At 38.4% G+C, this 14,272-nt stretch overlaps 1 protein-coding gene across 1 annotated transcript in view; it reads left to right on the top strand.

Annotated features, from left to right (window-relative positions):
- Positions 1-14,272, top strand: part of cdkal1 (CDK5 regulatory subunit associated protein 1-like 1) — a 282,213-nt gene that overhangs the window by 74,763 nt on the left and 193,178 nt on the right. Inside the window, exons 5-7 of the mRNA XM_030158613.1 lie at positions 311-407; positions 8,089-8,137; positions 13,260-13,380. Coding sequence (XP_030014473.1) covers positions 311-407; positions 8,089-8,137; positions 13,260-13,380 — 267 coding nt within the window. The remainder of the gene's footprint in view (positions 1-310; positions 408-8,088; positions 8,138-13,259; positions 13,381-14,272) is intronic.

Below are 14,272 nucleotides of genomic sequence, written 5' to 3'. Positions count from 1 at the left end.
GTTGGTTGGTTGAGACAGTGGTAAGACAGCAGAGGAGTGTTCTGTTGTTTGCTTTAATTGGAATTGTGCAACATGCTGATTGGATTTTAAGCTTTTAAATAAACTTTAAACTGCTGAGATATTTGTCCTATCCCTACTCAGTAGTTATAACAAACTGGGTAGTCATTGTTAGTCCTGAGAAACCAAAATAAAACACTTACTATCATCCAACCCTAGTTAAAAAGCTTTTGCTGTAAATTACTATAATATCCATTGATGCTGTTATGTAAACATGTACTTTTCTTTCTTTCTTGTGTGTGTGCTTGAGTAGAAAAGCCCAGGAGCAGCAGAAGAAGGTGGTAGTCGCCGGCTGTGTTCCCCAGGCCCAGCCAAGGATGGAGTACCTCAAAGGACTTAGCATCATTGGGGTAAGTTTATGTGTGTGTCTGTTTGTGTTTGCATTACTGTAAGTGTGTATGTATATGTGTATGTATGTGTGTATGTGTGTGTGTGTGTGAGAGAGAGAGAGAGAGAGAGCTTTGATTACCAGAAAGTTAAAGTTAATGCGGGTCACGTATGTTTTCTAATTTTCCTTGGGAGTGTCCATTAGACGGTTTTTGAAGAGACGAGCAGACAAACACACACAGGCTGAAACAGTTTGACCTGTCATTCACCTGGCTGCCAGCCTGCTGCGTCTGTTCTATTCGAGCCTCCCAGCTGTGAAAGTGGATCAATAGAACTCCCTGGGAGACAAGAACAAGACTACTGAAATGAACATATTTGGGAGATCTAGTGGTGGAGGAGAGCCAGCCATAGTGGAAAAGAATGTGTGACAGTGTAGAGCGCTTGAGAAATAAGGTCAAAAAGACAGAAATAAGAAAAAGCCTGGACGGAGATGCACAGAAGGAACACAGGAATAATATGATGTGGAGGTGAATTTTCAGGAATTGAATGAGCTGGAATTCATTCATTTATACATTCATATGTTATGATAGGAGTGTAAGACTCAGATTTAAAAATGTATCACAAATGTAGTGTAGTATTGTCAAGTATAGTCTTACATTTGTCATATATTGCATTAAGAATCACTCTTAAGTCCTTGAACTCTGCCAAGTATTGTTCCATTCTCCAAACCCACGTGCTCCCTTCTGCACATGCTCTGTTCTGTCGAGGTCAAAACTGGATGCTTCAGCAAGATATTGAAACAAATCCAGGGCAAGATACAGTCGCAGAAAAAATTTTTTGTACAACCCCGTGTTCTCTTCAGTTTCTTGTTCATTTTAATGCCTGGTACAACTAAAGGTACATTTGTTTGGACAAATATAATGATAACAACAAAAATACCTTATAAGAGTTTAATTTCAGAGCTGATATCTATCCATTTTCCATTGTTTTCTTGATAATAACCAAAATCACTTCAGTTCTTACATCAAAAACAGTGCTTTAAGGCATTCCACGTTTTGTTTTCCATCTGTTTTAGTCACATGATACACACAGGAGTTAGTACTTGATTGCAAAACCATTGTTTCTGATGATTTTTGATTGGCTAATAATTTTTTCCGTGGCTGTGTATTGAAACTGTCAAGAATTTAGTTTCATTTTTTTCTTATAAACAACTAACAAAAAAAAAAAAATTGAATTTGTTTTTGTCTGTCTAATATAGCCACACCTTTTGAAACACAAAACAAATTATTTCCACAAATATTTCATGATAATATTGAAGAAATTGCTACATTTTAAGGGTGTCAGAATTTATTTTTTCCACTACTGTATAATAGACTCAAGGAAAAACACATTAAAGAAGATTTTAGGGGAGTTTTCTCAGCTATGGTAACATAACACCTGTTTGCATGAATTTTCAAGAACCAAATGGGCTGCAGTTCATTTTTACCCCACCCCCTGAAGGGGAGGCAAGGGGTATTGTTTTTGGTTCAATTTGTTTGTTTGCTTCTTTGTTTATTAATACTCTAGCAGCAAAACCATTGACTGCATTCATACCAAATTGGGTTTATCGATTGCCAGTGACCCAGAATAGATGTGGTTACATTTTGGGAAAAGTAGGTCAAAGTTCCTATTTTTTATGACTTTTTAAAATCTTTTTTTTCTCCTTTACTTATAATGGATGAAATTTCAAATGTCTATAAAAACAAAATAAAAACAAAATAAGCTACAATACCTGTGAGGGGTGGGGTTTGTTGTGCCTTGCACCACTTGTGCCAGGCACAAGCCACAAGACTGAGAAGTAAAACATGAGTGTAACAGAATCACTGAAAAACACTTTTAAGAATATATTTTATGGTATTTTTCTTGGCTATAATGACACCCCTACTTGTGTGTTTATGTGTATGTAATGCTTAATATCAGCTGCATCAGGTGTGTGACTGTTAAACTGCTACTTTTAAAAGTATTTCAGTAAATTTGTGATATTTTTAAGGAGAGCGTGAGTCTTTCATTTGGTGCCTATTTTCCAGGGCTCTTCAAAACCACTTTAGTAGAATTAACTTTGATATTTGAAATACACTGTATCTTGGTAAAGGTTAAGTGTTAGATTTTGAATTCTGGTGTTCGTACATAATCAGATGCAAAAATATTTTGACATTCCAGCCATATAATAAGCTTTAGAAAACATTTCAGTAGTTTAAAGTTAAGTTTCTTAAGTTATTTAAAATTCTAGTAAGAGCTTTGAAAATAGTTGTTCAACCTCTAGTGGATTTTCAGTTGAAATTCAGTATAACCATCCTTCAACACTTGAGAAATAATTACAGCACATTATAACAAAATACTTGAATTATGCATAAAAACTAAAACTTGGGAGACTAACGTTTACAAATTTTGCACTAGATACCATTTTCAGGTACATACAGTGGAGCAAAAAAGTATTTAGTCAGCCACTGATTTTGCAAGTTCTCCTACTTAGAAAGATGAGAGATCTGTAATTTTCATCAGAGGCACACTTCAACTATGGGTACGGTTACATGATGTTTTTTAAATCAGATTTATTTTTCCAGAAGAAATTAATTCGGAATTAAAGTATTTTCTCTTCTGTTTACATGGAAATGTTAAACCCGAATAAAGGTTTACATGAGATATTAATGAGGTAGATAAGTGAGCAAAAGGGTTTGCGTTGCAGTGCTCTCGTTGCCTTGTTTTTGCAGCCCTTCTGTTAGCTTAGCTTAGCATAGTCACTGCATTTCCATGGTCACACGTAGCCAGTTTTTTAAAGGTGATTTGTTGTCTTTTGTAAGTGATTTTCTGAAATCTGATTCTCCCTAATTGTTTCTTTTGATACGCAACTCACTGCACTCATACAATCTTGGGACTGTTGTGTTGACGGAAGTTGGAAAATCTTTTTGTTAGAAAGAATGCATGCGCTAAATTAGCTTTGCTTTACCGTTTTAGCTTTGCATTAGTTTATATTTCCCAAGATTTTCTTACTGCAGTAAGTCACATCGCCATGATTTGAGCCTCAATTTGTGATCATATTGACCCCACCAGACTAAAGTAATGATTGTGGATAACTGAATTTCACAAAATCACTCATAAAATACTGCATATCACCTATAAAAGCTTGGCTACATCTAACCATAGGAATTAAGCGATCATGCTAAACTAGGCTAAGCTAAGCTAATGGAAGGGCTGCGAGAACAAGGCAATCGGTGCGCTGCAGTGCAAACTGATTTGCCCACTTATCAAACTCATTAGTGCTTGACAAATGAATTAATAAAAAAACAGGTGATGAACTCTTCCTTCAGGGTTTTCCAGGCTGGTAGATCCCATCAGAATAACCCTCTGGAACGGTTTGGGTTGACTAGACTGCATTGCATATTCTTCCACCAGCGTAGAATGTGTGCGTCATCGCGACAGGACAAGACGACGAGCATGCACAGAATGGCAGGAATAAAGTCCAAACGGAATAAAGGGTTTACATGTCCGAGGAATAATTTAGTTCGGAATTAAAAGAGGATTAAACCAGTGACTTTATTTGGGTTTAAATTTAATCTGAACTATTCTTTTTCAACTGGAATAAGGTGTTTACATGGGCATCTTAAATAGGATCTAACGTCTTTTCAGATTAAACCAGGAATAAAAGTCGTCATGTAAACGCACAGTATGAGAGACAAAATGACAAAAAAAAAATCCAGGAAATCACATTGTAGGATTTTTAAAGAATTTATTTGTAAATTATGGTGGAAAACAAGTATTTGGTCAATAACAAAAGTTCAACTCAATACTTTGTAACATAACCTTTGTTGGCAATTACAGAGGTCAAACGTTTCCTGTAAGTCTTCAGCAGGTTTGCACACACTGTAGCTGGTATTTTGGCCCATTCCTCCATGCAGATCTCCTCTAGAGCAGTGATGTTTTGGGGCTGGACATGTACTGGCTTAAGCAGGGGGACACGCCTGGCGCTGCAGAATTTGAGTCCCTCTCGGCGTAGTGTGTTACTGATGGTAGCCTTTGTTACTTTGGTCCCAGCTCTCTGCAGGTCATTCATCAGGTCCCTCTATGTAGTTCTGGGATTTTTGCTCACCGTTCTCATGATCATTTTGACCCTATGGGATGAGATCTTGCGTGGCGCCCCAGATCAAGGGAGATTATCAGTGGTCTTGTATGACTTCCATTTTCTTACAATTGCTCCCACAGTTGATTTATTCACACCAACCTGCTTGCCTATTGTAGATTCACTCTTCCCAGCCTGGTGCAGGTCTACAATTTTCTTCCTGGTGTCCTTTAACAGCTCTTTGGTCTTGGCCGTGGTTGAGTTTGGAGTCTGACTGTTTGAGGCTGTGGACAGGTGTCTTTTATACAGATAACCAGTTCAAACAGGTGCCATTAATACAGGTGGAGGACAGAAGAGCTTCTTAAAGAAGTTGTTACAGGTCTGTGAGAGCCAGAAATCTTGCTTGTTTGTGGGTGACCAAATACTTATTTTCCATCATGATTTACAAATAAATTCTTTAAAAATCCTACAATGTGATTTCCTGGATTTTTTTTTTCTCATTTTGTCCCTTATAGTTGAAGTGTACCTCTGATGAAAATTACAGACTTGTCTCATCTTTCTAAGTAGGAGAACTTGCAAAATCATTGGCTGACTAAATCCTTTTTTGCCCCACTGTATAGAGGGAAACATACTTATTAACTTGACTAAAAGAAATGGATCAGTATGGCTTCAGCAAGATCAGGATTAAGCATTTCAACACCACAACACAGAGGTGATCACAGGTATTATTTCCAAAGCAATTACACTCATGTCCAGGAAAACATACAGTGCTGAGTTTTATGTGCTTTATTTTGCTCAGTCCACGCTCATGAAAACTGAAGCAGCGCCTTCTGAATTGCCACATAAACTTCATCCTAATTTCACATAATGCAGAATTTATTTGCCGGTGTAAAAAAGCAAACTACCTTGTTGAAAATGGTCATAAAGTGAACAGCTTAGTATTCATTGTTGATTACTGCCACCGTCTTAAATATAATGGTCTGGGTAGGTGGTGGTGGGTTGGCTGGGATGTTAAAGATCCTTTACCATAAATAATGTTATTCTATTTAAGTAAACATGCCACAGTGTAGCATAATTACATTCAAATCAAGTAGCATGTATGTATAATATAATTACTTTCAGATAAACAGGCGTGTATATGCAATAGCCTTCGGGGTGAACAGAAACAGCTGGGAAGTTTACCACTGCCGGTCCTTTCATTGTCATGAGTAGATTGGATTATGCATCGATACAGACTGAAACACCCACATCCACAGCGATAGAGGCATGCATGAGCAGCCACTCGGCATAACAAACACAGACATATGCACACGCTGCTCCAGTGTGTCCTTGTGAGTTACAAAAGCCATACAATGACAGTGACAGTTGGTGGGTTATGCAAATCAGATGCAAAATAACCAGTCGAGAATTTGTATAAAGTGATTGCACTAACGGCCACTAAAGGAGTGGGCTCGAAAAAGTGCTTCCTGTTGAATTCATTCAGTTAAATCGACCCATGCGCTCGCTTCTGCGGACGCCCATGTTTGTCTGAAGTTCAGTGAAATGAATGACGGTGTATTGTACGCAAGGTACACAGACTGTCACGCAAACCCCACAGTGCCTCGCTTCTCTCTGAACTAGACATGTCACATCTTGTATCTGAGATTCATCACACACATCCGCACACCGCTACAAGGTAATCAGAGGATTGCAGTGGGTAAGCAATGATGTAAACATCAGATGCACGCACATCAGTCCTTGCAGCAAAATACTATGCTATATTAAGCCTATCCAATGTTTTTTTTTTCTTTTTCTCTCTCTCAGCTCTTTTACTCACAAATTATCCTCTTTACTTTAAATGAGTAAATTTAGTGTCTTTAAATTAAGTTGGTAAGCTAAGACTTTCTCTCACGTTTGGTAATTTATTGTGGATATGGGTGTGGAGTTGCTTCTGTGTAATTCCAAAAATAACTTTTAGCTTGAATCTGATGCTTTTAACCTTTTTTAAAACATCATCTTGCTTTATTTTGTCACCTGGATAATATACAAAGTGAGGAAATGAGTGTATACCAAGCAGAATACAAAAGTGTGGATGAGAGACTTAGTAAAAGCAGAGCCTAGACACGGAATGGATGGAATTCTGGGAGGAGGATGAGATACAGGACTGATGAAAGTAGAAATAGTATCAGGTATTCCCTAGGTTTACCGAAAGGCTTACATACTGTCCGGTTTCCAACATCCGTCAGTGGGGGGTCCTCCTGCAAATATGTCATGCTAAATTTTTACACATTTCAGTTAATTATGCTTTTTTTTTTTATCAGTTCATTAATTTTTTCAAGCCCTGTGAGGCAACTTTGTTGTCATACTGGGCTCTATAAATAAAATTGAATTGAATTAATATAGGGCCATTTATATTATCAGATTTGAGTTAAAATGTGTTCTAGGGATGCAAATTATCAATTAATTCATTAATCATGAGTTGGTTGAATAGGTGAACAGGGTGGACACCCCCCCACCCCCAATATTCAACCTCAGCAATGAAGCCTAGTCTAGGCACTGGCGCCCCCTCCTCTCGATACCACAAAATACCACCGTGGAAAGGGGCAATTAACCAACAATTACTGTAATTTAATCCAGCAAATTCTTATTGATAATTAATTGATAGTCGATTAATTGTCTACATCCCTAATGTGTACAAATGAGGGCAGATAACAATAATAACCAGCCTTAAAAAGTTTAAAAATAAAACTTGCTGGAGTCTATTTGAGACCAACTATTTCCATTAGACCTGGGAGTAGTTGGTTAGTTTGGGTGTTGTCCACATTGATTTTACATTACTTTGACTGTGATGGAACCTAAAACAGCCTCAATGCTGCACATAAGCCTTATAACAAGAGAAGCCTTGTGTTAGATCGAGTATTTCCTTTTTTTTTTTTTTTTTTTTTTATCACCGCTTCCATCCATTTTTGTCTGTTTTACTCTCTGTTTCCTCTGTCTTGTACAGATAATTGGCAGATTTGTTAAATCAGTTCAGTTCTCTGTAGAAAAATCTGTCTATTAAGTATCCAGCTCAGCCCCCTAACGGTGTGTCCAACAGGGTTGAGCTGATTTTCTTCACATAAATTAATTGTGTTTTGTGAGGTTCACACTTCAAAGCAGTAGATTTTTTTTTTTTTCCACTGACAAGAGTAAAGGAAATGGCCCTCTGTGTTAGTTTGTGCTAGTTGTTGAAACTCTGCCTTTGTGTGTCTCTTGTGTAATGACAGTTCCCTTGTTACGTGAAGATGTTTTTTGTGTCTCTTTTATCATTTCTTTCTCTGCATCTTTCTTTCAGCCATTTATATTGCTCTGCCACATGGAGTGTTGACTCAATGTATTACTTAATATAGATCCACAGTGGCATTTAGGAAATCTATATCACTTAATCCTGGCTGGAGAAAACTTGGTGTGAATGTATCTGTTTGTACTCATCTGTGTGCATACTGCATAATACGTGTCTTACTGTGTATATTTACATGCCCACTTTGTTTGAGTGCGGATCGGTGTTTTGTGTTGTCAATATCAGACTTTGGTTTGAGTGTAGGGACTCGGACATCAATAAACTCGTCCCATGTGTGTCTGTGTTTCAGGTCCAGCAGATTGATCGAGTGGTGGAAGTAGTAGACGAGGCTGTTAAAGGTATTTCCAAACACACACAGACACACACACACACACACACACACACAAGCGCATTGTGTGGTAGAATAAACAGAATGGCATTGATCAGCTAATAAATGAGTAATTATCCTGGCTCCTCACTGCCTGGATCTGCCCACAGTCAAGAATGACTAGACTGGTGAAAAGCAAAAGTAGTATCAATAAGACTGGTTGTAGAATAAAAAAAAATGACCACAACTTATTATTATTATTATTTGTATTTTTATATATTTATTCCGGAATAATTTCTGTATAGTTGAATGTGGTGGAAATGACAAATCTGAGCAGAAGTATATTCTTTGTGTTAAAATTAGATGTGTGAGAGCACAGAAGCTCGAGCTACTGCCAAAAATTATTTTTGATCACCTTATTTAGTAAGAGTAATGGGTTTCATTGAAGTGTATTTGAAAGCCAAGTCATCTGTTTTGCCTTTGGAACCTGCCTGTCTTTCGGTACGAGTTGCTTGTTAAGTGATTCTCAGAGAAGCTCACTGACAGCGAGACAGACTCACATGGCAGTGATTAGGTCATCCGTTTAAAGCGAACCGCCGCACTTAACTGTTTAATGAAGGTCAGGCAGAGTTTACAGTATGAGAGTGTCCAGTCAAGCTGTCATACACCCCCAGCTGTTCTCTAATAAAGAACAGATTGAGTGTACACTGTGTGTGACTGACTAGTTTGCTTTGCAAGCCTTGCTAATGAAGGACAGCTGAACTGAGGCTTAATTTTACAATGTGTCATCAGCCCTAACTTGTCTGACTACACACGCTTTCACACATGTACACACTGCTATTCCCTCTTTCTTCTGGATGATTTGCTCTTTCCACCGCTTCCTTTCCTTTTCCCTCTCAATCCTCATCATCTTTTGATCTCTTCCCCTCATGTCTTCCACCTCCGTCTGCTTCCACACAGTTCGGTTCAATCCCATCTGCCCTCCTTCTCTTTCTTTTCCTCCCTCTTCACCCCCTCCATGGAAACTAATTTCCCCAGTATCATTACAGTTCTTTATGACCTCGTATAAACTGAGAGCTGTTATTTCAGCTCGGAGGCCTGGGCATAAACCTTTAAGCTAGGGGATTTGCCTTTTGTAATGGCTACTAAAATACTTACTGCAATGAACTGCTAATAGACACAGTTCTTTTCTGCACCAAAATTGCTTGCAGGTCTGTTTTCCACATGACAAGAGTACTGGCATGCTTTTATGAGCTTGTTTCTTGAAGTGTGAGGGTATCTATACTCTCCTGGCTCAAAAACGTGCTTCAGAACTGTCACTCTGCGAGGATACTACCCTACTCCAAACCTCCATTTAATCAGTGCACACTGCAAAACATAAAACTCCAGTTACTACCTGTTGTAAATACGAAGATACGTGTTTATCTGTTAGTTATCTCAGATGGGGCTGCTGAGCATGCACACATTATTTTACATGTATACGGTCACACACACTACAACGACTCGATCGTCTGCTTTCCACCGTTGTAGCGTCTGGGATGTGGTGGCTACTGTTGTTACTGTAGTAACAAGCTTGCTTTTCTAAATGAGTTTCCAGAACGGCTTTTCTAAGCAATGCCAGATGTTTGTTTTCCAGCTTTGGGTTTATCCAGAAATCTAAGCCCACTAGCAGATTGATTAAAAAATCATTAATGATCCCCATAGACAACACATTTATGTCTCAGTGATTCTCATCAAAAACAGTTACTTAATGTTTGTTTTATTCAGACCAACACACAAAGGCATGAAAATATCTTTATTAATGTTTTCCTTTTAAAGGAAATCAGGTTTCCACTGATGTCTGATCTTTGCACCATTAATAAATAACAGACGTACCTCTTTCTTTATGGGGGCATTTTGATGTCTTATTTTCTTTATTGGCCTCCTAATATTGATCTTCTTTCACTGAGATGATAGCCGTGGATGATACCATTTCACCTGATATTCTTTTATCTTTAGAAGCGGTTTAGATTTAGTGTGTGTGAGATATAGAAATGGGCGAAAGGTTAGACAGACTAATGTATCTACTTAGCTAAAGATCAGAGGCTACATGGCATCCACATAACCTCATGATCCTATTTCACAAAGATAAACAAAGAGTTGGCGCGTGCAAGTGCTGGAAAAATGAAGCTGGAGCATAAAATACACACAGAGAGGGATTCAGACAGGGATAAGAGGAAATGAACCAAAGGTATCAGCTGGGAAACCTAGTATATTCACAAATTTACGAAGTAATCTGAATTCTGAAAAGTGTCTTTTAATGTTTAATCACAGAAACATGTTATATGAAAAGTCTAAAGCTGAGCAGTATGGGCAAAGTATTAAATCTAGCTCTTTTTTTCTTTTCTTTTATTAAAGGTTATGGACAGTTTACAGTTTTACTTAATTGCTTTCTGGCGACATGATGTGAAGACTAAGTTTAACTCAAAAATCATTTCTTAAATAAAACAATAATGCCATGTTTGACTGTTTGACACTTTCAGACACAGGTTTTTTTTTTTTGTTTTTTTTAAGGAAAGGTCTTCAGAGGAATAATCCTGATTTTGGAATTTAGGCATTTTTCACTAGTTTCAGAAAGCAAGACCTCATTTAATCAGATTAATTTGATATATTGCCCAGCCCTAGAAGAGCCTGTCACTGTCAAGCATCAAAGACTCAGGTATGACTGCGGTTTTACCGAATGATTGGATCTGCGCTAAGGTAGGGTTGCGAAGTTGTATACTTGATCATCGAAATTGATTCGGCTGACATTTTGGCTTTTCCATTATGGCAGCTGTACATATCCCACTGCCCCTTGTATCGAGAGGACGCGAAACAAACTGTACACCCCTCCTGTCATCCTCATCTGCCACCTCTGTCTCTTCTTTCAACGTGCCCCCATCCCCCCCTGATCCTGCCTGCTGCTTTACAATCAAACCGGGGAGCACAACCAGACCCACCACTTATGAGACATCAGACACAGGTCAACAGGTCATCCTTTTAGCTCCCTACCCCTCTGATCCAACCATCCATCTGGCCATCCTATACATCTTTCATCTGTGATGTATTTTTTCTTTTTTATCATCTAGCCATCCATCCATCTACTTTTCTATCATTCCTTCCTCGGTTTCCCCCTTCCATTTTCTTTACCATGTTTTAATGGGCTGTTATGAGTGAATGGACGGATTTATGTTGGCTTGTATTTATGGACGATAGAAAAGAACAAAGGAGAGAGATGGAAAAAAAAACAGAGGAGTAAAAGTACGAAGACTCAGTAACAATAATGTGCTGTATAAAGTGATGTGTGTGTTATCTATAGCTGTGTTTCTGTTGTTTGTTTTTATGTATCACATTAGCAAAAGATGGTGGAAAAGCAAGACTTAGAAAGAACTTTGCATGAGGTGGTTTTTGCATTTAAAAAAAATAGATTTTCATTCAATGTTCTGTTCATAAGGGAGACGGAAACATCTTTTTTTTTTGGCAAATCAGCTGTTTTTAGCTTGTAGAGAAGAATAAGAAGCTGTCTCTGTCAGGAATAAACCCAACTGGTTTTGCATCTTCTTTTCTGTCTTTTGTCGGTGGGAAAACAACTGGTTTTGTTTAGTGGTACTCAGCTACACAGCTTTGTTTATTTGCTCCAAACCAGTTGATGAGCGCACCTGATGTCTTTTGTTGCAAATTCAGCTGGCAATTACAAGGAAACAAGCCACATGTGGGGATTGTATTTTGAGGCTAAACTTTGGGTTTCGATATTTTAAATCTGTCTGTGTCAGTTTAGGAGCAGGTACATCTGAAAGCATTGTTGTACGAATGAATCTAATTAACAGACAAAGCAGTGGTTACAGACATGAATTTGCACTTGTCGGAGTATGTCTTGACCGAAGAGGGACATAGAAAAAATTATTGTCCGTGCTCTAAGTCCCAGCTGTTTTCCACGAGGGAAGTTTTCTCATTTCCTTGCTTGTACTGGGATATTACGACCAGTCACGCCTCACTGATTGGCTCTTTGTCCTCCTCTGGGGCAGATTGTCATTTTTATCTACCAATTGATAGCCCAGCTTCCTGCCCTGAGCCCACCCTCCCAAGAGACCCATGTAAAGCGGATGAAAACAGGAAGACAATTCCATCCCTCAGCGCCTCCATCTCGCACACCTCTAGCCGTTAGCCTATTAGACGATGGAAGAGGAGGGACAACTGCATCCCATTTCCACACACCAAAGGCTGGACATCACCTCCTATTAGGCATTATTTTTAGCTATTGATTTTAATTTGTTCCTCCTACACTGTGATATATCCACTAAATGATTTTCATCTGCCGTTCTACTATTGTTTAATTATTTAACTGAAGAATATTATGCCCCTAAGTTGATTCAAGATGCACCTGTTTTTTCTTGCATCTTCTCAAACTTTTCCTAAATAGTTTCTGCTCTGATCTGCTGCCTTACTTCATGATCTTCCTGTGTCATGTTCACACTATTAAAATGCCTCATACGTAGATAAATGAAATTTGACAGCTTTTGTTTGGAAGACAATAGGTTTCTTTTGGAGAAATGGGTAACTGTAAATGCCTTTTTTACAAGTTTTTACTCTATGTATCAAGGCAACAGATTTAAAACTTTAGGAGCTGAAATTGAAGAAATTCCAGAAATACCTTAAAGAAGGAAACATAAACACCTTCGCTCTGGAGCTGTCTCCACTTGGTCCAAATCAGAAAACTAAAGATAAAAGTAGAAGATCTGACACTGTTTTGTGCTGGTATGGAAATGTGGCTTCACTTTTCCAAGATTCTGTGTTAATATGCCTGGTAGAATCTGATCAGTGATTTGTAATTACACCTGTCATGTATTGAATCCCCTACCTCCAGTTAGCCAAAAGCTGTGTCAAAAAACTTGACTGACAATAGGCTAAAATAATGCTAAAAAAATCAAGCACTGCAGCTTCCAGTAGAGGACATTATCCCTTTCTAGCTATTCGCACAATAAACTGTATAATCTCTAACCTGTTTCTTTATACATGGCAGTCAGTCTTCCCTTTGCAATAAAGCAATGGCTGATCAAACAGAAATTGACCATGGGAGTGAATATTCCAGTTTACAGACGAATGTGGATTGCAGTTACTGTGTTTTCTGTTTACAGGGCACTCCGTTCGTCTGCTGGGTCAGAAGAAAGACGGAGGCCGAAGGCTTGGAGGAGCCAGACTGGACTTGCCTAAGATCAGAAAGAACCCTCTCATTGAAATCATCTCCATTAACACAGGGTGAGACAAAAACTGACACAGAAGCACAGAGCAAGGCTTATAAAATATTCAGCTCTAACTGTGAATTCAATTTCACTGCCTCTTTGCCATTTAAGCCGTTTTATGGTGTGTGTGTGTGTTCGTGTGTTCGCATGCACATCTCCACAGCTCCTCTCTCTTTTCTCGACCACTTATTCAGAGCTTCTAATTTTATTAGTCACATTCTTTGTTCATGACGGATGTGTAATGGGCTGTTGGTGTGTGCATGCACATATGCTAATAGTTCTTTTAATCCAAATATAACGTACACCTAACAGGTGTCTAGCCCACTATGTCACCTTATCATTTCATGTGTATTATCAAAGCACAGAAAATACATAAGAGACATAGTTTGACGGTCTCTTTTCACTATATTTATTTTTCTACCATCAAAGACGTATTGCTTTGTTAATACCATAGGAGTGTTGCACTTGTAGCAAACATTGATAAATACTATGGAAGAGGGAGGGTTAGAGCACATGACTTTACCACTTTGATGTTTACAGATACACAAACACAGACACACACACATTTTTATGGGCTAATTTCATGTTGTTTACAGATCTGTGTCTCTCGACTGACCCGCATGCTGTATTCTCAGTGGGCTAGTTACAACAGACTAATTCCAGTGTGCAGGGGCCCCCATTGATGATAATCCATCAATCATCTTCCTGCGTGTCCTTGAGGTTCACTGATGATTTGAGTTCTAAAGCAGTCGAGAAAACAACTTAGAAACACAACTGCACTGTTCTAAAGAACAATAACCCTCTTGGTTTAACTACATACTTATTGTGAATAAGTTAATAAGCTTCATGATGTAACTAATCACAGTCTACAAATGGGGGATATTACGTGATCATACATCATATCATGA

This window comes from Sphaeramia orbicularis, chromosome 16 (assembly GCF_902148855.1).
Source record: "Sphaeramia orbicularis chromosome 16, fSphaOr1.1, whole genome shotgun sequence".
Taxonomy (NCBI): domain Eukaryota; kingdom Metazoa; phylum Chordata; class Actinopteri; order Kurtiformes; family Apogonidae; genus Sphaeramia; species Sphaeramia orbicularis.
This window is presented reverse-complemented; position numbering and strand designations above follow the sequence as displayed.